This window comes from Liolophura sinensis, chromosome 10 (assembly GCF_032854445.1).
Source record: "Liolophura sinensis isolate JHLJ2023 chromosome 10, CUHK_Ljap_v2, whole genome shotgun sequence".
Taxonomy (NCBI): domain Eukaryota; kingdom Metazoa; phylum Mollusca; class Polyplacophora; order Chitonida; family Chitonidae; genus Liolophura; species Liolophura sinensis.
The window spans coordinates 16615594-16640173 of NC_088304.1; the positions used below are offsets into that span (position 1 = coordinate 16615594).

Consider the following 24580-nt stretch of genomic DNA (forward strand, 5'->3'; position numbering starts at 1 on the left):
ACAAATCTGCGAGGAGAAATAAACAAAACTTGTAAACATTGCACATAAGCCAATACAATGAAACTCATGAAAAACGACAACGTGGCATTAATGTTTGCGTAAGCTTGTAGGTAAAATTCCATGGTCATGACGATATACTCTTCCGGGTTGGCCTGCACGCCCCGTCTTGAATGTCTTGGTTAATGGCCATACAACTGAGTCTTTGGTTCATACTTTGGTTATGATGTCATTTAATTTGGTTCACGTTATTATTGGCCACGTACAAGTAGTAACAATAAATTTATACAAAATATATGCGCTGGTGGCAAGCAAAACAGTCTCCCCAGAATTGTGGTACCGGTTGTGATCAGAAAAAAAAATACTGAAGTGCGAACAAAAAAAAAGGAAAAACACTAAAAGCAAGTCCGTTAGCACTGTTCGTTTGCGTCCGTGGTTGGATTGTGGTAAAAGCCCACATAACAAGACTAACAATCGTAGTGGTGGGGGTGAGAATCACCGATTGGGACGAAAACCCAATGTTTCCGCCCCTCACCGTAGCCGATCAAGGCGTCCGATTTGCGTTCGCCATTTCTGTTTTTCCAGCTCATCACGCCATTGGTCCAGCAAAGTTCATGTTCATCATTGACATGCTGGCCCCAAAGTGTCCTGGGTACCCCTGCGCCGTTTGCATGTAGGTACAAGAAGGGAGGTTACCGTGAACCTGTGAGGGTGAGGTCCTCATGCCGTATCCCCCAGAGGATCCGCCAAGGTGAGCTGAGGACTGGGTGAGAGCGCAGGTGTTGTTAGATGCCTGACCGGACAGTCGACAGGCCTGAAGCTGGGAGTTCATCCCGTGTAGAGAGAGGCTTGAGGTGACTGGCTGGAGTAGGCCCGACCCTGAGGACGGCAGGTATGTCCCTGAGGACATCTTCATACCGGTGGAGGAGTGATGAGGAAAGTAGATCTGGTCCGCACCTGGCATGCTGTGCTGACCCCCATGGCCGTACGGAGACACCTTTGCAACTCCCCAGTGGGGACTGGTGGCGGAGGGAGACGGCGTCGACGAGGGCGTTGTCTTGTTGAAGCCTTGGGCATGACTGCTTCCAGCGTTTGACTTGCCAATCACGTGACATGGGTTGAGGTCGTCTGTTCCTGGAGAAATGGCTTCCCCAATCCTTTGATCAGACTCGAGAATTTCTTTCTTGGGGATTTTCTCATCGAATGACGTGCGGCGGTTGACACCAACATCAATGTCGACTTCGTCTGTTCTCTGCTTCTTTGCACAGTTATCTTCGGCATCTGAAAGACACAAGAAACCACAACCTTTAACTACCCTGCACTTAATTTGATGCTAAAGTTGCGAGACGTTCTGCAAATGTTAAAACCATAACGTTTTCCTTGGCGCAGGCAGTAATTATTGTCAAAGAACAGAAATGCCAGATTTTCCCGAAACATTAGAAGAGAATTTCTTCTTGTGCTAAAATTTACGCTGGGACCTGTAAAGAGACTGTCTGGTGGTCTGTAAAGAGTGAAACTTGGCGCCGCCAGGTTTTTGCCAAAGTGTGAGCCAGTCGGTAAAATAAGTAAGGGGAAGAAATCCATCTACATTCAACCAAGTACGAGATTCTTCACGAGTTAAAGTGGTGTGGCACACGCAGTGCGTCAAGGGCGCTCCCAGCTGCCGAGGAACACCGCGCTCAGCTCGTAAAATACGACGAGTTTGCGTGATGTATTTTAACTAAGTTTCCAGCGAGGCGGTATTCCAATGGAGACTCTCGCACCTTTAGTTATTGCCTGGGAAAAAGGAGGCGACCGGGATATTCCAGCTCGCGGGTCCCTCGAGCTTTCCTCCTCAATACTTATAAACCAACTCCGTTTTAACGAGGGCTCCCAGTGACTTTTTAGCACGCAATCTTAAACCCATCTCGATTTTCCTCACTGTCAATACTGCGCTCTGCTTCCATGCAAACATTTCGCTGAATTCACGCCTTTTTAACAACAAAGCCATTTTTGTCCTTTCAGCCTTCTTATTCGTACCAACATTTAAAGTATGCCAAATCTGACTACTGTGTCAGATTAATTAATATATACGATGTACTGTGAAATCGCCCTTTGATAATTGCGGGAGTTACAAACAGATTATCGCGTAACCAACCCGTTTTCTTTCTGTTGTTTGGTTTTTAATGTTTGTATTTAAAATTCTCTCTAGAAATAAGAGCAGACTGTTGCATATTGTGTGAATAATGATGCAAGTGTTCGCCGTAGCTGTATGTCTAGCGAATCGCTGAATTTCAGGAAACATGGTAAATCAGTGTAAATTTGAGATCAAGATCCGCCAAACCACGGACACGTTTGCCTGATTTGATACCGCTGAAGGGGCAAGTCTAGCATGCAAGGTGAGAGCCCGGACAGGTCTGCTGCCAGTCGCCCTCAGGTGGGGCGAGCACAGGCTGGGAAGCTAACCCAATTAGCTTTGGCAAAGGTGTAAAATTTGGTGGAACGTTCTGGCTCTAATGTCTTGGCAATTCTATTAGGAGGCTTATGAATATTTCAGCCGCCATACCGTTAATCTCATTTTCCGTTGCCGACCAAATCGATGCCCTGTCAGCCTGTCAAATACGGCTCGAGTGAGGTGCCAACTCAACTCCTCTCGGATTTTAAACTTGTTCATTTCGGCGACAACTCCCACAATTATTTTCCATCTCAGACCGGGGAACTCATCACATCGCCTTTCAACTAAGATTTAGGGCCTCACACCTTGGTCTCGCGAGTCAGTTGGTTTTAAAACAGTAATCCAATACAAGCTATCTATTGGGAACAGCGCCCCAATACTCTTTTTCTTTTACCAATTTTGTCCGAAGTCTCACCTTTTTCGAAATCCCCGTCCGCTCCCTCACTACTCGGTCTTTTAAGATTCATCCGATGATCTCTGTGAAAATAACAGCAAAAATTATTCACCGATCTGTCAAGGCTTGTAAATACTCCCTTGCATATTTATGCACAGGGCCAATCAGTCATACAAATGGACACGTATATATTCTACTTTCTAATTTTTTTCATCTATTTTTTTCTTTTTGTTCAATGAGGAAACTTTTCTAATTCTTTTGTCCAAAATAATAAAGCTCAAAAGACTGTCCCTATATAGATGGGATATACTGAGAGCAATGAAATTGCATGCAGGGCAATTTTATATTTTTTTTTTATTTTTCTTCTTCTTATTATTATTATTTTATTTTATTTTTCTTTCTAGCATTTTCTTGCCTAGAGTTGTTAATTTGTCTAAAATATATTTAAGTTCAAAAGAAATACACAAGACTTACCGTCGACCCATGCCATTGTCGCGGAAACCTTTGGCAAACGGGTTATGGTCAATCTTCAACTGAGTTATCTATAGAGAGAGACAAAGCACATTAATTAGATAAAGCCATGAAATACAATGACCATCAACACGCAAAAGAAGAACGAAGTATGAAGTATCATATATCTATAAAGCCATGAAATACAATGACAATCAACGCGCAAATCAAGAACTGAGAATGAAGCATCATATATTTTTCTTAACTTTTTGGCGCCTATTTTGAAAAGTTTCGTTTTTAGAAATATCAGTCAGTGTTAATATGTACCTGTTCATTCTGGTAGGCCGTGACTGCGATGAATGTCGTTTCATCAAAGGCGTAAGTGTTAAAGGAATTCCACCTCATTGTGAAGATATCGTTTGCCTGAACAACGTGGATCCTCGGCTGGTATTTGTGCATGGAATTCAGGATGATCTAGTAAATAATAAAAAAGAAATTATTAACAATAAAAGAATTAATATCTTCTAAACAGGAAAGTTTAATCGTGCACATGTAGAAAATCTTTGTTTTTTTATGCATAATACAAATGCAATTGCGTGTGTTGTGAGAGCACAACATTATTGCAAATGGTTCGTGAAAAAAAAAACACTGAGCCAATGTTCTGTGCAGTGACTATACTGAGATGCCCGTGTTTTCGTGATGGCTAGCTATTGGTTTGCTTCCCTTGGGAGTGTCACAATTACCTCCCTAAGCGACGTCAGGGGGCAAATTTCAATTAGCTCATTCAATTAAATTCTCCTCCAGAAATTATTAGCTAGGATGATGGATGGATCAGAAAGAAGCGAATAATTGTTGAGAAAAGTGGGCGTGGTTTGATGGACACGTTTGTTTACTCAAGAAACCCTTAGTTCCCTATAATAGCCGTTTATTACCACTGAGCGAGCGTCAAATGTCGCTGGTTAGGATTTCCACTGACAACAAAGCAAACCAGGAAACAATTCTGGGGATCGGCATTCACGTACTTTACTGGATTATTTTGTAATGTCGTTCTGATTCATGTTGTTAGTAACCATAATATCGCTTGAGAATGTAAAAATAAACAGAATGGTCGAGGAGTCAGTTGTAAAATTTGAAGGCTGTTCATTTGTTTTATATAATATTAAGAGGATATATGAAGATCTGCAATAAACAGGATATATACGCAATCGCAGATGCCTGTTAACAGTCTGTTTTCACTGTATGTCTTACAAAGGAAAAAAAACAGCCAAGGGAGGGAAGTGACCCTTGTTAACTTAAGGTTTGGTATTTTCTGCTCTAAACTCTAAAACATTATTATTTAATGTTTAATCTTAAATATGTTTTTTCCGCCATATATTTCTATAGTTGCTTCTAAACAGTATTTATACTTACATGTCCGTTTTGATCCAAGTTATTGTTAGTGAGTTTGAGTTTGTGGAATGACATCGGCTGCTTCATCCAGTGGGCCCCGGAAGCTGGAGAATCCGGATGTATGTAGAGTCGTCCGGGCATGTGCGGTTCTGCCTTTCCGGTGACCACCCATTCCGAGTTGTGATATTTGTAACGACAGTCGTCAACCGGGACAATGTCGATGAGCAGAATGTATTTTGAGTGTGGATCCAAACCTTCCAGGCCGACTTTTAGTGTGGGAAACATTCGCCTACCAAGCATAAACAAAATAGAATGAAAGAAATTTGTTTTCTGTAGTGTATAAAAACCTGTAAAATAGTTATATGTTGTATAACTATACATGTTATATAAGAAGTGGCTTAAGGCATTTTGATGGGAAAGTGAAATATTGAATCCACAAGTATCGGATTAAATGTGGCTGTAATTGTCAACAATCTGAAAAAAGGAACGCCGTTTTATTTGGGCAAAATGCGAGAGCTGAGGCTCGAAATACGCAGCAAGTATTGGGCGAATTCCTTCCCTATTGATTTGTGGGAAGTGGTAAGTTACCCAGGCCATTTGTCCTTGTTATTCATTTAAAACTAACCAATCATTAATTCATCAGCAGTCAAACGGAAGGCATCGGAGGAGCACGCGATCGGCTAGTCAAAGCTTACGCGTCACCATGCATATACATGAACATGCATCAACATGTAGCCAGGCGTACACGCTGTTATGGATTATACGCACGAAATTCAGTATTTGAAATGAATTCACTTAAAATACGAGACAGCCGCAAAAGTGAATATATTGAATAAATGTTTAATTGTGTTTTTTTTTTTTTTTGGCGTCAGCGTTTTGGTGTCAACGACTTTGTTTTTTCGAATTTCAATAAAGGTCTTTATGAATCTGTTCACATAATTTACTATTTGATAACCGCATTGAACCATGAAGGCAAACAATGTTGACCGTATACATGCCGAAAGGCTTTCAACTGTACATGCCTGTGGTAGGTCCATAGGCAGCCCGGGGGTGAAGCCTCTCACACTACACGCCCATAGCCCATAGGTTACGTGAATTATCGCAGAGACCATCCGGTTAAGTATATTGTCCGTTTCTTCTTTTGTTTTCCCGGTGGGGTCTGGTTTTGTGGGGAACGCTCGTGGCATAAGGTGTTATCTCGTCCCTCCCGGGGTAGAGTACCCCACTGTGTGTTCCTTGTCCAAACCTCGAGGGCAAATCTGTAGAGTCACGTGCTAGGCGCCAGTCTCAATATACCAGTCAATAAAAATCAGTTGTTTTCTTTCAGGAAGTTTTGCACCTATCCTATTCAGAAGAGATTCTAAGCAAGTCCATTTGTCTATACTCACGCCTTAAGCGGTGGGAAAGTCTGTAAATCCACAGCTAACCTAACCCTCATTCCTTCTGTGCACAATAGGGTCAAAGTCATATGACCACGTGTTGAAATATTACGACATGCGAGCGATATTTAATATTGTCCTTGTAGCTGAATTTTCACAAAGTTACAAAGTTATTATTATTATTTTTTTTAGCAACGAAAAAAGAACAAAATGAAAATATGTCCATGAGCGGTATGTCAAATTAAGAGGCAACAAACATTTGTATGAAGTAGAAATCTTCATTTACGTATTAACCGTTAATTATTCACATGTGAATGTGGTCATTGTTCATGCAAGTCTATAACGTAACATCCATAAAAGCGTGAAAACATCATAGCGTTGCCTTTTCTTCGCCAGCCAAAGGTCTCCGTAAAGTCGGGCAAGTGAGATTCACTCGGCGTAGTTTTACCTTAATTAGCTGCTAATTAGCACAGTAGCGGCACCTTTGATGGCGCTAGTATACCCTAAACACACGAACAGCGATTCTTTGTCAAAATTTTTAAAATGATTTTAAAATAAATTAGAAAGTAATAGGAATAATTATGAAATGGGTTAAAAACAGACCCCGGTAAAACAGACTAAAATTGTTGAAACGAAATGATATGTGCGTTCACGAATGTCAAAATTCTTTTATGTAGCAAATGACACCAGTTTCCGATTGGTAATATCCTGTGTTTTATCTTTAAATGGTTGGCAGAACTTTTTAAGCTAAAGGAATATATAAGATTGGAGTTATTGTTTCAGGGTAGACGGTCTGGCGCCAAGGGACTCTAGAGCGTCTGCTCACCTTTCCGTTTTATTCAGCTAAAGGTGTTTACCTTTTAAAGAGCCTGCGATGTGTTTGTGGGGGCTCCCTTGTCTATTTCACCTAGATCCCCACCCTCCCTGCTGTGCCCCACCCTACCTGGAACCGACCACACCTAAATGAAGACGAGACAGTCCATTCCCACGTATTTATTTCTCAGGTCTATAGTTTGATCCCCTTTGATGAACCACTCAACGCTCCACGTGATCATATTTACCTGTCATTAACCACAAATTGGATTCCGACCACGCGACATTGCTTAATTAACCTGCTAAATTAACCTGTTTGTTATTGTAGCAATTCTGTTGTAACGGTCATATCACACCAGCAATTCCCAAAAGGACAAGGACGAATGACATGTTTCGCTTTAGATTTTAAAGAAACAATTCTTGATGCCGAAATATTTATCTGACTTATGAATAAAATGTGGCTCAAAATACCACAAAAAAGTCTTCCCGTCAATATCCTTTAAAACTCAATGGAAGCGAGATAATTTGTGGTTGTATTGATATTATCGCATGAACATGCGGAAACAATGCCACATCTCCTGGAAATGTTCGGCAAAATATATCATGCAAAAACGTGGGGTTTATTAATTTGGGGGAAAAGTAGACAGATGTGGGATGAAAAGAATTCACTTTTGTTCGGCGCGGCTGAAAACCGTAACTCGGCCACTATCAGTCAATCTCGGAATGTCGCTGTCTTTTCACCGCTTGTAATTTTTGTCCGGCATTTTCACTCTGAAAACTAAACTGGCTATGCCTGAAAACACCTGATATAGAATTTCAGACGGAGGGGGAAACCCGGGCTGTAGTGAGCCGAATTGACAGATGCCCGTTTTATTTCACGACGACTTGATAATAAAAAATATAATAGTAAATGAGTTAAACTGTCTCGTGCACTCACCTTCCGGTTTTGGTGATAATCATCTCAGTGCCTAGATTATGAAACTTCGTCCATAGATCGCGATTCTCTAGCGTGATCTTGATGTTCTTGTCGGCTGTGTCTCTCTGTGGTCCGGACAACATTCGCTTGTGGTCGTGGGATGTCGGGATCGGAGGGTAACCCCCAAACTGTTGACTCTGACCAACTGAAAAAAACAGTAAGTGAGTTAATGAATATTTCCAAGACATTGTTACTTATTAGTTTCTTTTTTAAAAACCTAATGTTTAATGACGAAAATTTTGTAAATAAAAAAAAAAAATTAGACCAAAGCAATCGTTTTGGTCCATTTTGTTCCTTATTTAAGGTTGCTATATGATAACAGAAATTATAATGTGAAGCTAAGCTATCTGAGTTAATAAAGGGTACTTCAACAAAAGTGAAATGTCGCTGAGAAATATTTAACCAGTATTCGGCAATATTTATACAATATTCAACTGGAAATATTCCAAATTGTTTCTCTACCGATCTGACTGATTGTCAGTGTGTAGGATTTCTCACACGCCGGGTTTATTCATCGGATGATCTGAACAAATTACTGATGGTTATTCTTTGGTTCCACATACACATTCAATTTCTGAGTGGGAAATGTTTTCATTTTCTTAATTTAATTTTGTTTATAACATCAGCGCTGAGAAACATAAAGTTAGCAAAAGGACTTTGCTAATAAAATTATTTTATAAACCGATCAGTACCGGTATTTATTAAAAAACATATTTTGCAAAAGCACTCTGAATAAAATCCGTCCACATATTTTGTCGCTCATATTTGCGGAAAATATAGAGATCAAAATATGTAGTCAATCAAGGTTTCAAAAATCCGTTTCATTCAAATTATTTTTAAAATAACTAAAATTAACTAAAATGTAAAGTAAGAGAGCACTTACCAGCCAGAGACATGGGGTCGTGTGCTGGATGTACGGGAAAGCCGAAAGAGAAAGCCTGAGGGGTAGGCATAAGCCCGTGTGTGAGGGGGAAGGCACGGGCCCTCTGGCTTAATAAATCGTCCTCAAACATGTCCGAAGTGGCAGCGGAATACTGGTGAGATGCGGAAGGTCGAAGCCTGCTCCCAGAGTCTTGCAGAAAAAGCATCAAGTTGGAGAATTAACTCCTCTGGAAAAAGAGTCAACTTCTTCTGGTTTTCCTTTTGTTTATACGACACCGTTTTGTTAGTTGTCGTAGCTTTCTGGTCCAATATGACACCTTACAAAATAGTCTTCTTCTTCAAGTCAGTCAAAAAATGTAAGTAAAAATAAACAAATAAATAAAAAAAGTAGTCTCTCCGGCGATGTTTTGTTGTTGTTGTTTTTTCTAATACGCTAATGCGTATGTAAATATCGGTATTCCGTAATTTGCTCGGGTCAACTTTTCAGGTGCTGCCTAAGCTGACTCCAGTTTCAGATCAGTGATATAAGTGACAAATTGAAGCGTGGAATCCAGACACCTTCTCTCAACTCTGGTGAGAGAGTTATGAATATTTTGCCAGATTCTCAGAGCTTTTATATCGTAGAGAATCTTGTCTGGCTTGCTCTAGTGACTGGACAATGTTAGAGTATATTTCAAAGCGGGGAGCCGCACTGCAAGCCTTTGATCTATGCCGTTGTGCTTGTCTGCACCCACCAATCTGCCGGGTCCATAGATGATTGGCATCCGCCTGCAACGCGATCAGCCAATCAGCGATCCAGATCCCACCCCTATAATAACGGGTTACATAGCGACCGCGTGCTGTGATTCCAATCCCTCACGTGCACACAGATGTTTGTGGTGGGGACAATTTAATGTTGGAGACGTATATTGTATCAACACTGCAAATTATATCATAAGAGCACTGGAAAATACATTGTGTAAAATTATTTTATAATATTATAAATTGAAAACTGCAAGATCTTAATTAAACTTTTATTACAACTGTTCCTATTTTGCTGGACAAATGTATTTGTATCATGTTGTTTCACAGCTGTAAAACTATACGAAAGTGATCATAAGTGGTGGTTCAAAATGATCAGCCCTCGAGTCGAGAGCAATGTATCCAAGCTTTCATAGCCCTATACCGTTTAGGTTATGTACTACTTTTCATATACCTTAAGAATTTGTCATCAAAACTAATTGCAAGTAAATAGGCTTGTGAATCTGTACATAACGAAATCAAACATGATTTTGAAAAAAGGCTACAGTGTATATGTACATATTTATCCTGTAGGCGGGCCATGAGTTGTTTATTTCTCAAGGAGGTTAATATGCGAATTAATCCCGATTTTATGTTGACTTGTAATTGTGTACAAAATGCACGTTTAACTGTTTTTGTAAGCGAAAAGAAATGTGTATTTCGTACCACGCACAGAGATGAGCGCTGCCTGTCACTATAAGTGAGTTCTCTCACGCATGCATAGCTTATGTCATGTACCTTAACTATTACCATCTATCAAACTATATAATACGCCGCAATTTCTGATTTCATCCTTTGAGTCTTTTGGTCATCAACTTGTGCTGTGTATCTATCAGAGTTTGCGTTTTCCAGCAGACTAGAAGGGGATGACTTATTACCAAACTTGTTAGCATTATCCCACAAACGGTTTTTGATTAAGTGTGCAAGGAAAGTCCGTAATTTATTAACCGATTTCTATGAAGTTAAAAACATAAACAACCCATTTTACGTACAGAAGCAAACATTGTTCCGCAGCATCTTTTTTTTTTCTTTTATTTATTTATTTATTTTTTTTTTGGCTTTGGTTTGTTATTAATGGAAAATAATACCCAGGGATAATAATGTACACATTTGGTATGTAATCCTATTTGAATCGCACTGTAAAAAAAAATCCGATCACATATGAGGCAAATTAAGGACTTGAGAAATGGTACGGTATGTTTACATTTCTCTTCATTTATCTCACATATATTTTCATTCTGGAATTATGTCTTAGCCAAAAAAATCTATAATGGTAGCAGATGTAGGAAGGAAGGATCTGTGGATCTGCTCATCGCTCACTCAGCTACATTGACACTGCTATTGTATGACAATTCCCGGATGTCACTGCGATTCAGAATTTGCCACTGAGTGCGGGCAGATTGCCTCCTTTCCACCCAAACACAAACTCCCCAGGCCCTGTACCATATGGGTAATCGATACATTTACATTAAATACTATGTAATATGAAACTAATCTTCCTTGGTTCACATAAAGTCAGTTACGCTAAGATAAATTATGTAAATTTTTATTCAGACAAACGTAATCCGTGGAAATCAAAGTGCGAAAGGCTTCCTCTATAATGCTGCACTCCCCCCCCCCCCCCCGCCCACCCCCGCCAACTCCCTTCCTTAACCGTTCATCATATACATCTTGTCTTAACAGTATACAAGTAATACATGTAATTGTTGTAATGATATCATTTTTTTATTTAGCAAGTTTTACTTCAAATGGTATACGAATGTCCACCCGATACACCAAACACAGTAACCCATTTCATGTGACCTGCGGAAGTTAACATTCTAGGTGATTCTGCCACATATTTTCGCTGTTTAACTTTTTTGTTCCATTGCTAAATACCTGGCAGTAAAATTATACTAGTCCCAGTAAATACACACACTGAACTTCTGGGAAAGCAAACTGATGTTTGTAACACAAATTCGGAGAAGAAGGACTCTCGACTGACCCACAAATCGAGTTTGTTCAAAAGCCAAATTTTTAAAATTTATTTATTTATTTTTTTTTTTTGCATGGAGGTGATTTGAATGATCGTAGTTTATCTGCCGTGAAGGTAACATTAATTAAATACGGTGCCATATTCAGAACTTGAGTCGGTTTATCACCTTATCGATTGGGGCACACGTATCTGCACACCTAGCCGTGTTTACTTCCTATACTATTGTATGAAGTCTATCACCCATTCTTGTACCTTAATTAGTGGAGAAAGCGAAAAGCATATCGCAGTTGTGTAACCCTATGTGTTAATTAGGGTGAATATGGATTGGGGATCTTGGCTGGGACCCTGTCATTAATGAGGGCTGGTTTACCCGGATCAGTCAATGTCTACTTGGAACTGAGAATTGTCAATGTTGGGCCTGACTCTGTGGGGTTGAGACGCATAGGCGCCTGATTCTCTACCCCTGGGGTCGACAACAAAACTAGTATAATATTCCCAGGCCATTGTCAGGCGAGGGTAAAGATCGTAAACAAACAACACCTTCCGTGAAAAAGCCTGAAAGCCCCCCTATTCTTCTCTCTGTTGAATTTATTGGCTTAATAATACCCCCTGCGGATACCGATGAAAATGACGGTGGCCTCTATGCCGGCCCCTCTGCCAACTGCCGATAGATCAACTGGCACGGGGACTTCAGCGACCAGTCTGTAACAACAGCTCGTTACAGGATCTCTTGCATGGGGAAACTGTCGGATGGAAGGAGGTGTTGGAAAAACAAGCTTCCCACTTCGAAGAGAATTTCCTTCGTGTCAGTTTTCGCAGCTATCAGAAAAGGAAGTGTGCGTAATCTTGCCTTCACAGCTCTGACATGAACACCATGTATCCAGCTGCATCTGCTGAACCTCGATAGATCAGTAACACTGACAAAGATATCTGACAAGTGACAACAGATTTTCTGTGGTATTTTTAATTGAAAACAAAAGAAACGTCAAAGATCAGGTTTTGATCCAAAACCCCTCAAGTGGTACATTCTTCAAGTGACGATATTTCTGCACACAACTCTTTATGACTAAACATGGGTTATACTGACGCTTGTCAGATTCTTAATATTGTTGTTCATAATGGGCGGCGGTAACATTGCTGTGCTATACAATGTCTCGCAAATACACCGAGGAACATTTAATTTTTGTACTCCTAGATCCATTTTGCCCAATAAACTATCAAGAAAGTTAGGCCCCCTGAGCAACGAATAATACGAACTATACCAAAAATATCAAATGAAATAAAGCCAGGTCAGTAATATTAGATGAGCGATTTTTTAAATCTTTTAATTTAGTATTGATTCCTAACACAATTCCAGCACACGAATATGCTTTGGAAAAAAAAACCCGGCAGTGTTGAAGAACAATCCGGATGAGCACGCAAAGCAGGCACGGCCATATACGACCTCTTTTCTCTAAATGCGTCCAGGCAACATAGAGCTGGCAGCCATGTAAGACCTTTTTGTAAATGAAACCTTACTTATAACATAATTATTATGAATGATAATAATCCAAAAAGTTATCGTTTATTGTTAAGAAAATATTTTTGAAGCACTGTGATTTTTTTATAAACAAAAAAAATGTGTCCCTGTCCATTCTGTACTGTTTCTTATGCGGTGATACCCGATGTATGAACAACTTGTACCAAAAATACTCATCACGTTATAAAACACGAAGGCACGATATTAAGCAATGGAAGAAGGAAAAATACCCTATTGTGTGCCCAAGTTTTAGACAAGAAATCGTGTAGTGGACAGCTTGGCAGTTGCATATTGGCATCCTGATGTATATGTGTTCAAGGCATGCTTGTTTTTATGCACTTATTCCGTAAACCACACAACAACGTGTCCGTGTCGTCTGGACGAAATACACAAATTTGTCTTGAGATACTCTTAACAACTATCATAACATAATCGGGCACATAATATTCAATCGATTGTCGCGACAAATGGCAGAAACGTAGGATTTCATGTTAGGCACGATCTACATAATCTATGTGGTAATAAACTGTTCTGTCTCGCCAGTTTGATTGAGCACCGACTGCACGGCTGAGTTGTTTTCCGCCATCATCGGAGTTCGTCGCGATGATAATAATTGAACTAATTTTACCTCGATTAATTTTGAACGGAAATTTAACAAAGGGGTTGACGCACATCCGTTATTAGGGTTTGTGTTTTTATTTCATAATAAAAGCGACAATTAAATGTTTCCCCACAGGAGAAGTTCTCTTACTCGATCCTCTGTGGCTGTCTTGTCTGAGACCAGCTTGTAAGGCGTGAGGGAGAACAACGCGGCTCGTGACTCCATGACGACACCGTCTCCACAGCGGCACGCGACACAAGAAAACTTGATATTAAACATGCAAGCTGTTGATGGGATCCTGGTGTTTCCAGCTTGTTTCTGTCTTCACGTGACCAAACATTCACCAAACTTTCAGCCTCCAAAGACTGAACCTTTTTAATGAAATTTACCCAATCATAATAAATCCCAATCTCGACTACATAGCAACACGCATATTTTAGTTCGAGTTATCATATTACTGAACTAAAAACAAACATCCGTTGACACAAAACACAAGTGAAAGGAGCATTAAGCTGTGTAACTGATTATGAAAATCACTAGTAAAAGTTGAGTTTACTTGTGCTCAGCCCCCCCCCCCCCCCCCCCACCCACACCCCCCTAAACCCAATGATCTTCACATCTTCCGTACGTGGGAAGATCAATCAAATAAAATAAATAAATCTTCATATCTTAGAATAGGGCACAACATTTTTTTAGAATGATTAATGCTTTCTTTAGACACAGGCTTGTTGGTGAGGGCATTGAACGGAAACTATAACGTAGTCTATTATGACGGCTGTGAACAAAAATAATGTGCTGCATGGTTTTTATCGGCTTTTCAGTACATAACAATAGTATTCATACGTTATTTACGCCAAAAAAATAGGATAACAGAAAGGGTATGAACAGTGCTCCCTGCAATCTGCGATAAAATTGCCACGAAGGACCATATCTGGTCTGTGTATCCCGTCGAGCCCGATGCACTCTACTCGCTGACAGTCATGACTGACCAAGCTATCCCTAAAGAATCAACAATGGCGCAGAAAGTAAACCTCTGTATCAATGACCAGATAAAAATTCTCTACTGCATGAAAAAAAAACTATACAAACTGCGCTCCACGCAAACGACATTAGCTTGTTAGAAACAGCCGCATCCGTCCGTCGGGAAAACTGCGTTGGTCAGGCACCCAACTACAAGCCCATTGTTTTGTAAGTTGTCAACCTGAGGAGACACTGACAGTAAAATACAAATATACCATAGCCATGAGAATTTATGACCAGAAAATAATGCTGCAATCTGACACATCAGCCAAAGTGCATATATTAACAGTAATTATGCTTAATAAGCGAGAAAGTACAAACGTATAGTACCATTATATGAGATAATATCTCGAGATTTGTATATAGAGACGTAATCTCAAGATGTTTAAAGGATAGATTCAACTAATAAGATTAAGGAATAGTTTCAAAGGAAAGCCAAATATTTTTACCCGTGACATTTATATCTGTCACGGGATGTAGTCACTCGTAGCTCATTGTTTCAGGTCTTGTTCATGTTTTTTTTCTTCTCCTTTGTCAGTACATTGTGTTTTGTATATACTGTTATCCCAATGTTATTTTTTCTTCTCACAGATGTATATTTATTGCATACTTCGCATTCAGCTTTAATGCATTTATGGGTAAAGAGGTTGAGTGAGAAGGGGGAAGGGGGGGGGGGGTACGCATTGTGATTAAACTATACATCCTTAAAACTTCAGTAAAATTACAGTGTTCGTTTTTGCGTTGATTATATTAATTATATATCGGGGTATTTTGTTAGGATGCAGGCCGTGTGAAATGTGTGGAATTATTTATTTCTATGGTGTTACTGATGGAGAACGGCTTTATCGAACGTGTGGTAATACCGACACCTTTAATTAGTGAGTAAATGCAACGAATGGATATAATTGCCTATTTCTATACTATCTTTTCAGGAATAACATGAATTCGCCCAAAATATTAATTTGTACACCCTGTTGAAACATTTCATGTTCAAATTTCTATACTGGTATTATTCCTTTTATATTTCTTATCTTCCATTTATCTGTATGCATGACCAAATCGATATGAAATATTATAATGTTTTGCGCAGAATTGCTCTGTTTTACATCAAAATGCTTCATTAAGTGTAATTTAAACTTTCGTTACATTTCAAAACTAGATGGGTACATATGTTCTTAAAAACGCTGACTAGCACTATATGCATACAAAATGAGAATGAAAGCTGTTGCATTTTACTTTTATGATTGTCTTTGTGAAACATACATGCAGAAATATACAGCTCTGCTTTCCCTTTTCAAAACTAAATCCAAGATGGTTTTAATAAGTGCATGTAATCCGAGTGATCCAATCATCGGTACTTACATGGGAAAAGCTATTAGATCATTTTTCACTTATTAATAAACAGGTTTTAAAATATGATTATCCCCCCCCAACCCCCCACCCCCCCACCACCACCACCACCTCTTATCCTTCAACATGCACCTGTGTATGTATAGGTCTTCATTTAACACGTGAGGATGAGTGGAGATTAAATGAAACTTAAATTTTGTGAGATCTTCTATGTTTTGGGCAATATCATATTTTGAAGAGGATTCTAGGAGATGACCCTGCTGTTCCCAAATGCTAGAGCCCATATCATTTACAGCTCCCTTGTCTTTTGTTTCTTATGAGTGAAGAGCCGGGCGTAAATTGGATCCTACCTCTCAAGTGGGTTAAAACTGGTATATCAAAGAGAGAAATAGATCCGCGTTACAAAGTATAGGCATTTTTATCTTAAATAATAAATTAAATCCACCTCCATAATCCCAATTAGTTAATCCGTCTACCGGGTAAGAAACAAGCAAGCTTTTATCCGCGTATGGTCATTGTCGTTAACTATGAATGAAAACACTCCGACGGTCGAAGTCTATTAGCCGAGTCGGCGCACTTCAAAGATCTGAGGTGAGAGATATGGTGGCCTTAATTGATTAACTACGTGGGAATGCTCTAACCGTCTGTTACCTTCATTCCGATACACTGAAGCCACCAAGCTACCCAGAAATTATAAACAATGAAATCCAAAGTAATGTTTGCATTAAGTGAAATTAAACTCGACATCAGTCTGTCGCGAAAAGGCAAGAATACAGACCAATGTTTGAGGAAGAATCAACATTGGTTTCATGTGTAAGTCTGCACCTGAGGCTAAGCTGAGAAGTTCCAAGGCTTTGATGGTGATATTTGTAGGATCAGTTCAAAGTTTTATTCATGAAACATGCGAACGGGAAAATAAAAAAGGGGCTATTTTTAATACGAAGACAACGAAAATTGTTTTGCCAGGAAGTGTCATGTCAACAACAAAAAAACATTATTTCAATCTTATGCTGATTAATCGTCTTTTGAGAATAATAAACCTGGTTTATACATATGTAAAGGTAAATACTAAACTTTGACACCTGAATCTATGAATCTACGGGTATGTGTGGTGTTAAGGACTTTATGTTCTGATTCATGAACAATAAAAACTTTCCTGCCTGCACAACGAATATCAAATTGTCGCTTGTATTTTACAGGTTTTGTGACAGACAATGTCGTCGCCGATTCTGATAAAATCGCTCTTCTGAACATTCTATAGGTCTTCAATAAATAACAAACACAATTCTCGTCAAACAATTTTGTCTCAGAATTTTGGCTGCTGAATAAACGGCAAATATTTCTTTGTCAGACGTAGGCATCATACAAGTATGAATTATATCATATTGTTAAAAACACAGACTTTTAGAAAAGGGCAAATAATTAGACACCTAAGCATAATAGATATATTCAGTGACTCAAAATCCACTGGAATATATACACACATATGTACAAGATTGCCAATTTAAGGCAAGAAACCTACTTTCATCTTCTGTTTTCGTATCTATGTTTTCCCCCCACATCAGTGCAATAGTCAGACTTCTTAATCTCACACACACACACACACACACACACACACACACACAACAATTAACTGCTGCTATACCATCACATATATAACGGCATGGAGACTGTATGACAAGAAAACCGGATGCTTAAAGCTGCAAACTTTACAAGTATATTTTTTAGTATTGTATTTTTCCGCAATCTGAAAATTCAGTTGTGTTTAACTCTATTTTTTGCACTGGGTCCTTTCATATTTGGTATAGTTACTTCTGTGGAATTCGTGTATATACTACACCTACAGCTTTGTACCACATGCTTACTACACATGTGTTCACTGTGTAGGCCACAGTTCATCTTCTATTCACCTTATATTTATAGTTGCGTACAACACCAGTCAAATAAATAAATATACTAACAGCGCTAAAATCTTTATAATGTAAGACAGTTTCTATATTTTATTTTGATCCATTTTTCCACAAGAGTTTCACAGAGCGCCTCCTTGTGTCGTGATTAGTCAACACATTTCATTCTCTGCAGTTGACGCTGATATACCTAAAGGCAGGCAGAAGTATCAACTATCTCTAACCTCGCCTTCTCGTATACAATTACTGTAGTAAGATATTTTGCTGATTTTACCATCGTGGTATAATGAAATATCTCAATTTGCATTACAGGTAAATCGGTAACAGTATATGACCTGGCAGGTAAGTGGCAATCCTATACATCCTCATAAAAAGGCGACAATTTGAAATTGCTCAGAAAGTAGAGCCTGATTTGCTGGATGTGGAATCAGCGACGTGTAGCGAGCAGAGACTGACGTGTCTGCTTTCTCAGGCCGTACGAGCTTCGCTAACACAACAGACTCTACCATACTTTATTGCAATTTGATAGGTGTTGGAACTTTGAACTTAATGGAAGTCGAGTTTATTTGGATAATTTAAGCAACTTTTCGACACGGTTGCCTGACGCCCCGATTTATGGCGTTTCTCCTTTGGTCCACACACACACGTTGTTCCACGTAGTCAACAAAACAACACCGGAGGAGATTTCCCTTTTACTTTCCCAACAAGCTTTCAGACGCGCGTTGCGGACGCTTTGCTATCATGACAAGTCTATCAGAACGGATCGAACGGCGCGATATCTAGCGAACACGCGAGTCGAGATGGTGGCCCGAGAAACACTTAAATACTGCACGGGAAAGTGTATGAAAAAAATGGAACGTTTTAAAATATGGTTTGATCTGTAGAGATGTTTTACGCTGTACGAGTATACAAAATCATGCATATAAATATGAAAGCCCCGAACCGTCTTATTTTTATGCTACTTTAGAGAATTTTCAATGTATGAACAGGCTTGAAAATCTACAGTACTTTTTTTTATCTCATCTCTTCATTATGGTGACAAGAGGGTGACGCCCCCACCCCTCCCCATTTCAGTCAGTTTCATGCCCCTTATATGCTATATATGTTTGAAACACGTTTCAAACGTACAAAAGCACGTTTGTTAGTGCACAAGTTGGTAGGCCTACCGTGTACGTCATCGCTCTAAATATTTACTATTCTGAGAACGCGCGTGTGTGTAGGCCTACTATAGGCCTACTGTATATATTGATAGTCATTACATAGAATCAACAATATATATACAGATATGAAAGACACGAGGTGCGAGTTCAGACACCGTCACGGACAGAGAATTTGTACATCCCCGGCTGTCACCTTTTCTGAGTCTTGATGACAATTAATTTGATTTGTTTGTTCGGTGTTTTTTACGCCGTACTCAGGAAGATTTCACTTATACGACGGCGGCCAGCATTATGGTGGGAGGAAACCGGGCAGAGCCCGGGGGAAACCCACGACCATCCGCAGGTTGCTGGAAGACCTTCCCACTTACGGCCGGAGAGGAAGCCAGCATGAGCTGGGCTTGAACTCACAGCCACCGCATTGGTGAGAGGCCCCTGGGTCAGGGGCCTCTCTCGCTAGCGCGCTAACCAACTGAGCCACGGAGGCCCCACAGATGAAAATGAACGATCGACAACACGTACATGTGTACGTGGTCCAACGTTTGTCGAAGTCCACTGCCTTCCACCAGTATGGTACGCATATCTATACGTCACATGTGTGAAAGTTCGTCACTAACTTGCCAAAGTTCGGTGGTTTACGGTAATACCATGCACACTAGCGGTACATGCACCCATAACACTGAGCCCCATCGTGTAGGCCTATAAGTGAAAATTTATGGCGCTAAAGAGCGCAGATTCTGAATGCGGGATGTTGTAACACAACATGGTTGTGTGTCCTGTTCCGCCTAACCCAAGGTCAGAGGTCATGTACGAGACATGTGTGGGTATGCTTATCCCGGTGTTATTCCCCATTGCTATAGGTGCCATATATGTAGATAACCAGGCTTACCGCCATCTAGACATTCCTCCAAACAACTAATGTGTTTAAATTCCCTGAAAGGCAGTTGAAACAATATCACCCTGTTTCTGAATGGATAACAACTTACCTCTAGGGCCATTTTCAGTTACAATGAGTACAATTGAAAAATGAACGGATAATGATTGGATCTGAAGACGTGACAATTTTAATGATATAGCTAGAGAAATATTTCACTTATTTGAAGGCGGTCCGGTTATGGATGTACACAGATTTTGTCCGTGCAACCTCTCGCTCATACAGTTTATTGTTATAGACAAGAGCTTTTGTGATATTTATTGATGGTGTAAGGTGATTCTACCATTAAGCAGCTGAATATATATAGCCCGGGATCTTGTATACATGTATATATTCACGAAGATTGTTGTCATAATACAGCACGGTTGATGAGCGAATCTGGTGAATTTATTTTGATTCCCTTGCTGGTTTAAGATTTTGACACTTTAATGGGAACACGAGGTAGGAGAAGAAATCTAAAGACTGCACCATCAGATATATAACCACGGCGTACATGTGTGGCAAGAACACTAAAGACTGCACCATCAGGTATATAACCAAGACGTACATGTGCGACAAGAACACTAAAGACTGCACCATCAGATATATAATCACGACGTACACGCGTGGAACGAACACCAAAGACTACACTATCAGATATATAACCACGACGTACATGTGCGACAAGAACACTAAAGACTGCACCATCAGATATATAATAACGACGTACATGTGTGGCAAGAACACTTAAGACTGCACCATTAGATATATAATCACGACGTACATGTGTGGAACGAACACTAAAGACTGCACCATCAGATATATAACCAAGATGTACATGTGCGACAAGAACACTAAAGACTGCACCATCAGATAGATAACCAGGTGTGCGACAAGAAAATTAAAGACTGGCATATTGGAACTATTGTGCACTTCGCTCGGTTCATGTTTGATGACAGACATTATATTATTTCGCTTGGTACATATATACGACTATTGTAGGGTTTATGGATATGGAAAATATCGGAAATCAACCACGCCATGGTAAGCATCTGACAAACCTTGCAAGGCGAAGCCAAAGCCGAACTACAGGAGCTACTGTCTAACACACGACATGCTTGATCTATAGAGCTGGTCGTCTTCAGACAGAACCCGTTAGATGACTCGGTAAGGGAGAATAATAGAATATTTAATGAAGAAATATTAAAACATCTTCATTCTGGTAATGATAACTATTAAGACTACCTATTTCTTAACCGTTCACTGGCTTTAACCTTTTAGTTTATATGAATGTATAGGGTATCGTAGTAGGCATTCCTGTATCATTCGTTAACAATGTGGCCAATAACCAGAAGACTAATTTCCAAAACAACGTTTAACTCAGAGCAGGAAGGACTACCACAGAATGTAAGTTACTAGAACGGGGTCAAGATAAGTACCATAAAAAACAGTTTTCACTGATGCCGTAAAAGGCAAAGATTGATTTATTTATTTCATTTGATTGGTGTTTTACGCCGTACTCAAGAATATTTCACTTATTAGACGGCGGCCAACATTATTATGGGAGGAAACCCTACAGAGTCCCGGGGAGACCCACGACCATCAACAGGTTGTTGACAGACCATCCCACTTTGCGCCGGAGAGAAAGCCAGCATGAGCTGGAACGCAAAGATTGTTCTAGGCGGGTAAGTATATAATCAGTATATCCAAACACTGATAGCTTGATTTCAAGCCTTTGTCCGTTGTCCGAATTCCTATATTTTGTTTGTTTTTCGTATTTGTTCAAGAAGAATTATCGTCGGAATATCGTCTCACAATAGTGGAGACAGTTTAGTTTGTTTAAGATAACCATTCTCATGAATTCTGCGACTTTTGACAAAACAAAACTGGAAGGTTTATCGATGTGTGCGTTTGTTGAATCACCTTACCGCCCAAAAAGCAACATGGTGACGTCATCACCGAGAGAGCTAAAGATCAAACATATCATCAATGCTTTAACACCCAACATGTTTGTTGTCAAAAATGCGGGTTTTATGAGCAATTCTATTTGCGATGATTGCTAATGACTTTGTCTTTGTTCCTCAGCGACATCGATTAGGATATAGTGGTTACAACCATATGGGTTCAGCTCTCGAGGGAGTTAAGGCCAGGCATTGGTGGAAAGATGCGGGCGAGAGAATGGGAGAAACAGCGAGATTTTAAAAGCCACCGCAACTATCTCGCTTCTGTTAGCCGCTGGCTCCAGTGTGGTTGGGTGTACATTTGCGGCTAACGTATACCCTGATATGAGACGCCGCAGGACCTGAGTTCTCCGAAAATCTGTGCACATAATTTCTAACGAGGTTACCAGCCAGCAGGTCAAGTGAATGGACTCCTGTCCCTGTGCCCCTGTCACTGTCTGTGCCTCTCGAACAACAGTACGCGTTTTCTTAGCCGCTGTTTCGACACAAGATGGACGGACATAATCACATACTAATAACTAGAATCTGGATGTTCAACTTCCCCCTCCCCCCTCCCTCTCCATCCCCTAATATTTACAAAAATAAAATTTAAAAGAAAAAACAGATTAAAACGATATGAATAAACAGGCTTGTAAGTACTGATATATACATAGAACTTTGAGTACAACATCACGATAATGAAATGTATCTTCAGCTTGCCCATTTAGCTGTATGCATAAAAATATTATAGCACCATGTACCAGAAATAGGGTAACTATGGAAATATGAAACAATAACCAGATTGTCGTTATTATTAAGCATGTAAATGTTTATAGACGATATAAAAGATATTCAGGGAAGTTTCAGGGAAATTAGCAGGAGTTGCATGGACAAAATTTGTGTACATGAAAATCCATTATTACACTACATTAACTACCTACGTTGCCATTAAACTTAAGCATGCACAATTTCATATGAATTGGCAAGATGTATTATAAGTCTCATCAAAATCAGCGCAGTAGTTTGGGAGTGGGTGCACGGATAAAACCCAATCTACAGACAAGGTGATTTCATTATATTTATTTATTTATTTGACTGGTGTTTTACGCCGTACTCAAGAATATTTCACTTAAACGACGGTGGGAGGAAATCCAAGACCATCCAACGGTTGTTCGCAGACCTTCCCAAGTACGGCCGGACAGGAAGCCAGCATGAGCTGGACTTGAAATCACAGTTAGCGTGAGAGGCTTTTGAGTCCTTGCGCCGCACTGGCCAGCTAATCCCCTCGGCCATGGAGGCCCCGATTCCAGTATACCCATCCCCTAACTTCGTTGAGTGGGGTATAAAGATGGGATGTAGAAAGTATGCATGAACTTTAACGAGTGTGAAGTCTATTACTTTACTGCTGGTAATACCTCCGTACGTATATATACGTTATACCTGTAGGGGCTTCATGCGGTCACTCCTGTAACTTCCATACGTGTATATACGTAAAACCTGTGGGGGCCCAGTCAGAGACAGCTGTAACTTCCGCACTTGTATATACGTAAAACCTGTAGGGGCACTCTATATAACCATGCAGTCACTCCTATAACCTCCGTACGTATATTTAAGTAAAACCTGTAGGGGCCCCATACACTCACTCCTATAGCCCCCGTACGTGTATATACGTAAAACCTGTAGGGGCCCAGTCAGAGACAGCTGTAACTTCCGCACTTGTATATACGTAAAACCTGTAGGGGCACTCTATATAACCATGCAGTCACCCCTATAACCTCCGTACGTATATTTAAGTAAAACCTGTAGGGGCCCCATACACTCACGCCTATAACCCCCGTACGTGTATATACGTAAAACCTGTAGGGACCCAGTCAGAGACAGCTGTAACCTCCGCACGTGTATATACGTAAAACCTGTAGGGACCCCATACACTCACTTCTATAACCCCCGTACGTGTATATACGTAAAACCTGTAGGGACCCAGTCAGAGACTGCTGTAACCTCCGCACGTGTATATACGTAAAACCTGTAGGGGCTCCATACACTCACTCCTATAACCCCCGTACATGTATATACGTAAAATCTGTAGGGACCCCATACAGTCACTCCTATAACCTCCGTACGTGTATGTACGTAAAACCAGTAGGTCCTTCCATCCAGTCCATCCCATAACCTACGTACGTGTAAGACTCAGTGACATGATACAGTTTATTACATGTAATTCATTTGATTATTGTTTAACGCCAGGTGTATAGCGATGATGTTTCCTGTTTGTGTATTATTATACAGTTATCTTGTGAGTGTCCACGTGTATAACCAAATGGTGCAGTGATCATTTTATGCTTTGGCAGGGTCTCAATCACGTACCCTCCACTGGTAGCACCGACTCATATTCCAGCGGTCATATATACTGGTAGACTAATGTATCTGTAACGTTCAGCCTAAACGGCAGAATCCGGAACACGCGGCAATTTCTGGTCCCTGGAGGATCGGAAAACGATCGGTTGTTTTTTTGTGCTGATGTATCGGCTAATGGATACGAACTGGCCTCATGATTCAACCTTGTGTTGACGACGACTGAATGGTCTAATCTGGGATATCCATCTTAATAACAGCTTTAACTGATCACTACATGTGACCGACAAGGTCATGCGCTTGTCACACTGACCCGAGGACATGTTCTTTTTTGTATTACCGGTGTGTA

The 24580-nt window shown here is 40.1% G+C and overlaps 1 protein-coding gene across 1 annotated transcript; it reads right to left on the minus strand.

The window, feature by feature from the left end:
* Positions 1–586: 586 nt before the first annotated feature.
* On the minus strand, positions 587–8860 carry LOC135476933 (T-box transcription factor TBX20-like). Its single transcript, XM_064757078.1, has 7 exons — positions 8716–8860; positions 7794–7977; positions 4686–4953; positions 3603–3749; positions 3300–3367; positions 2847–2908; positions 587–1278 (listed from the first exon to the last, which is right to left on the minus strand). Exons 1-7 carry the CDS (start codon positions 8843–8845, stop codon positions 587–589), a joined length of 1551 nt encoding a protein of 516 aa, XP_064613148.1. The 5' UTR covers positions 8846–8860.
* Between the last annotated feature and the right edge of the window lie 15720 nt (positions 8861–24580).

Coding starts and splice junctions, on each gene's coding strand:
- LOC135476933 (XM_064757078.1), bottom strand. CDS start 8,845: ATGTTTGAGGACGATTTATTAAGCCAGAGGGCCCGTGCCTTCCCCCTC. Junction 7,978..8,715: donor CGACCCCATGTCTCTGGCTG/GTAAGTGCTCTC, acceptor TGTTTTTTTCAG/TTGGTCAGAGTCAACAGTTT. Junction 3,368..3,602: donor CGGCCTACCAGAATGAACAG/GTACATATTAAC, acceptor CTCTCTCTATAG/ATAACTCAGTTGAAGATTGA.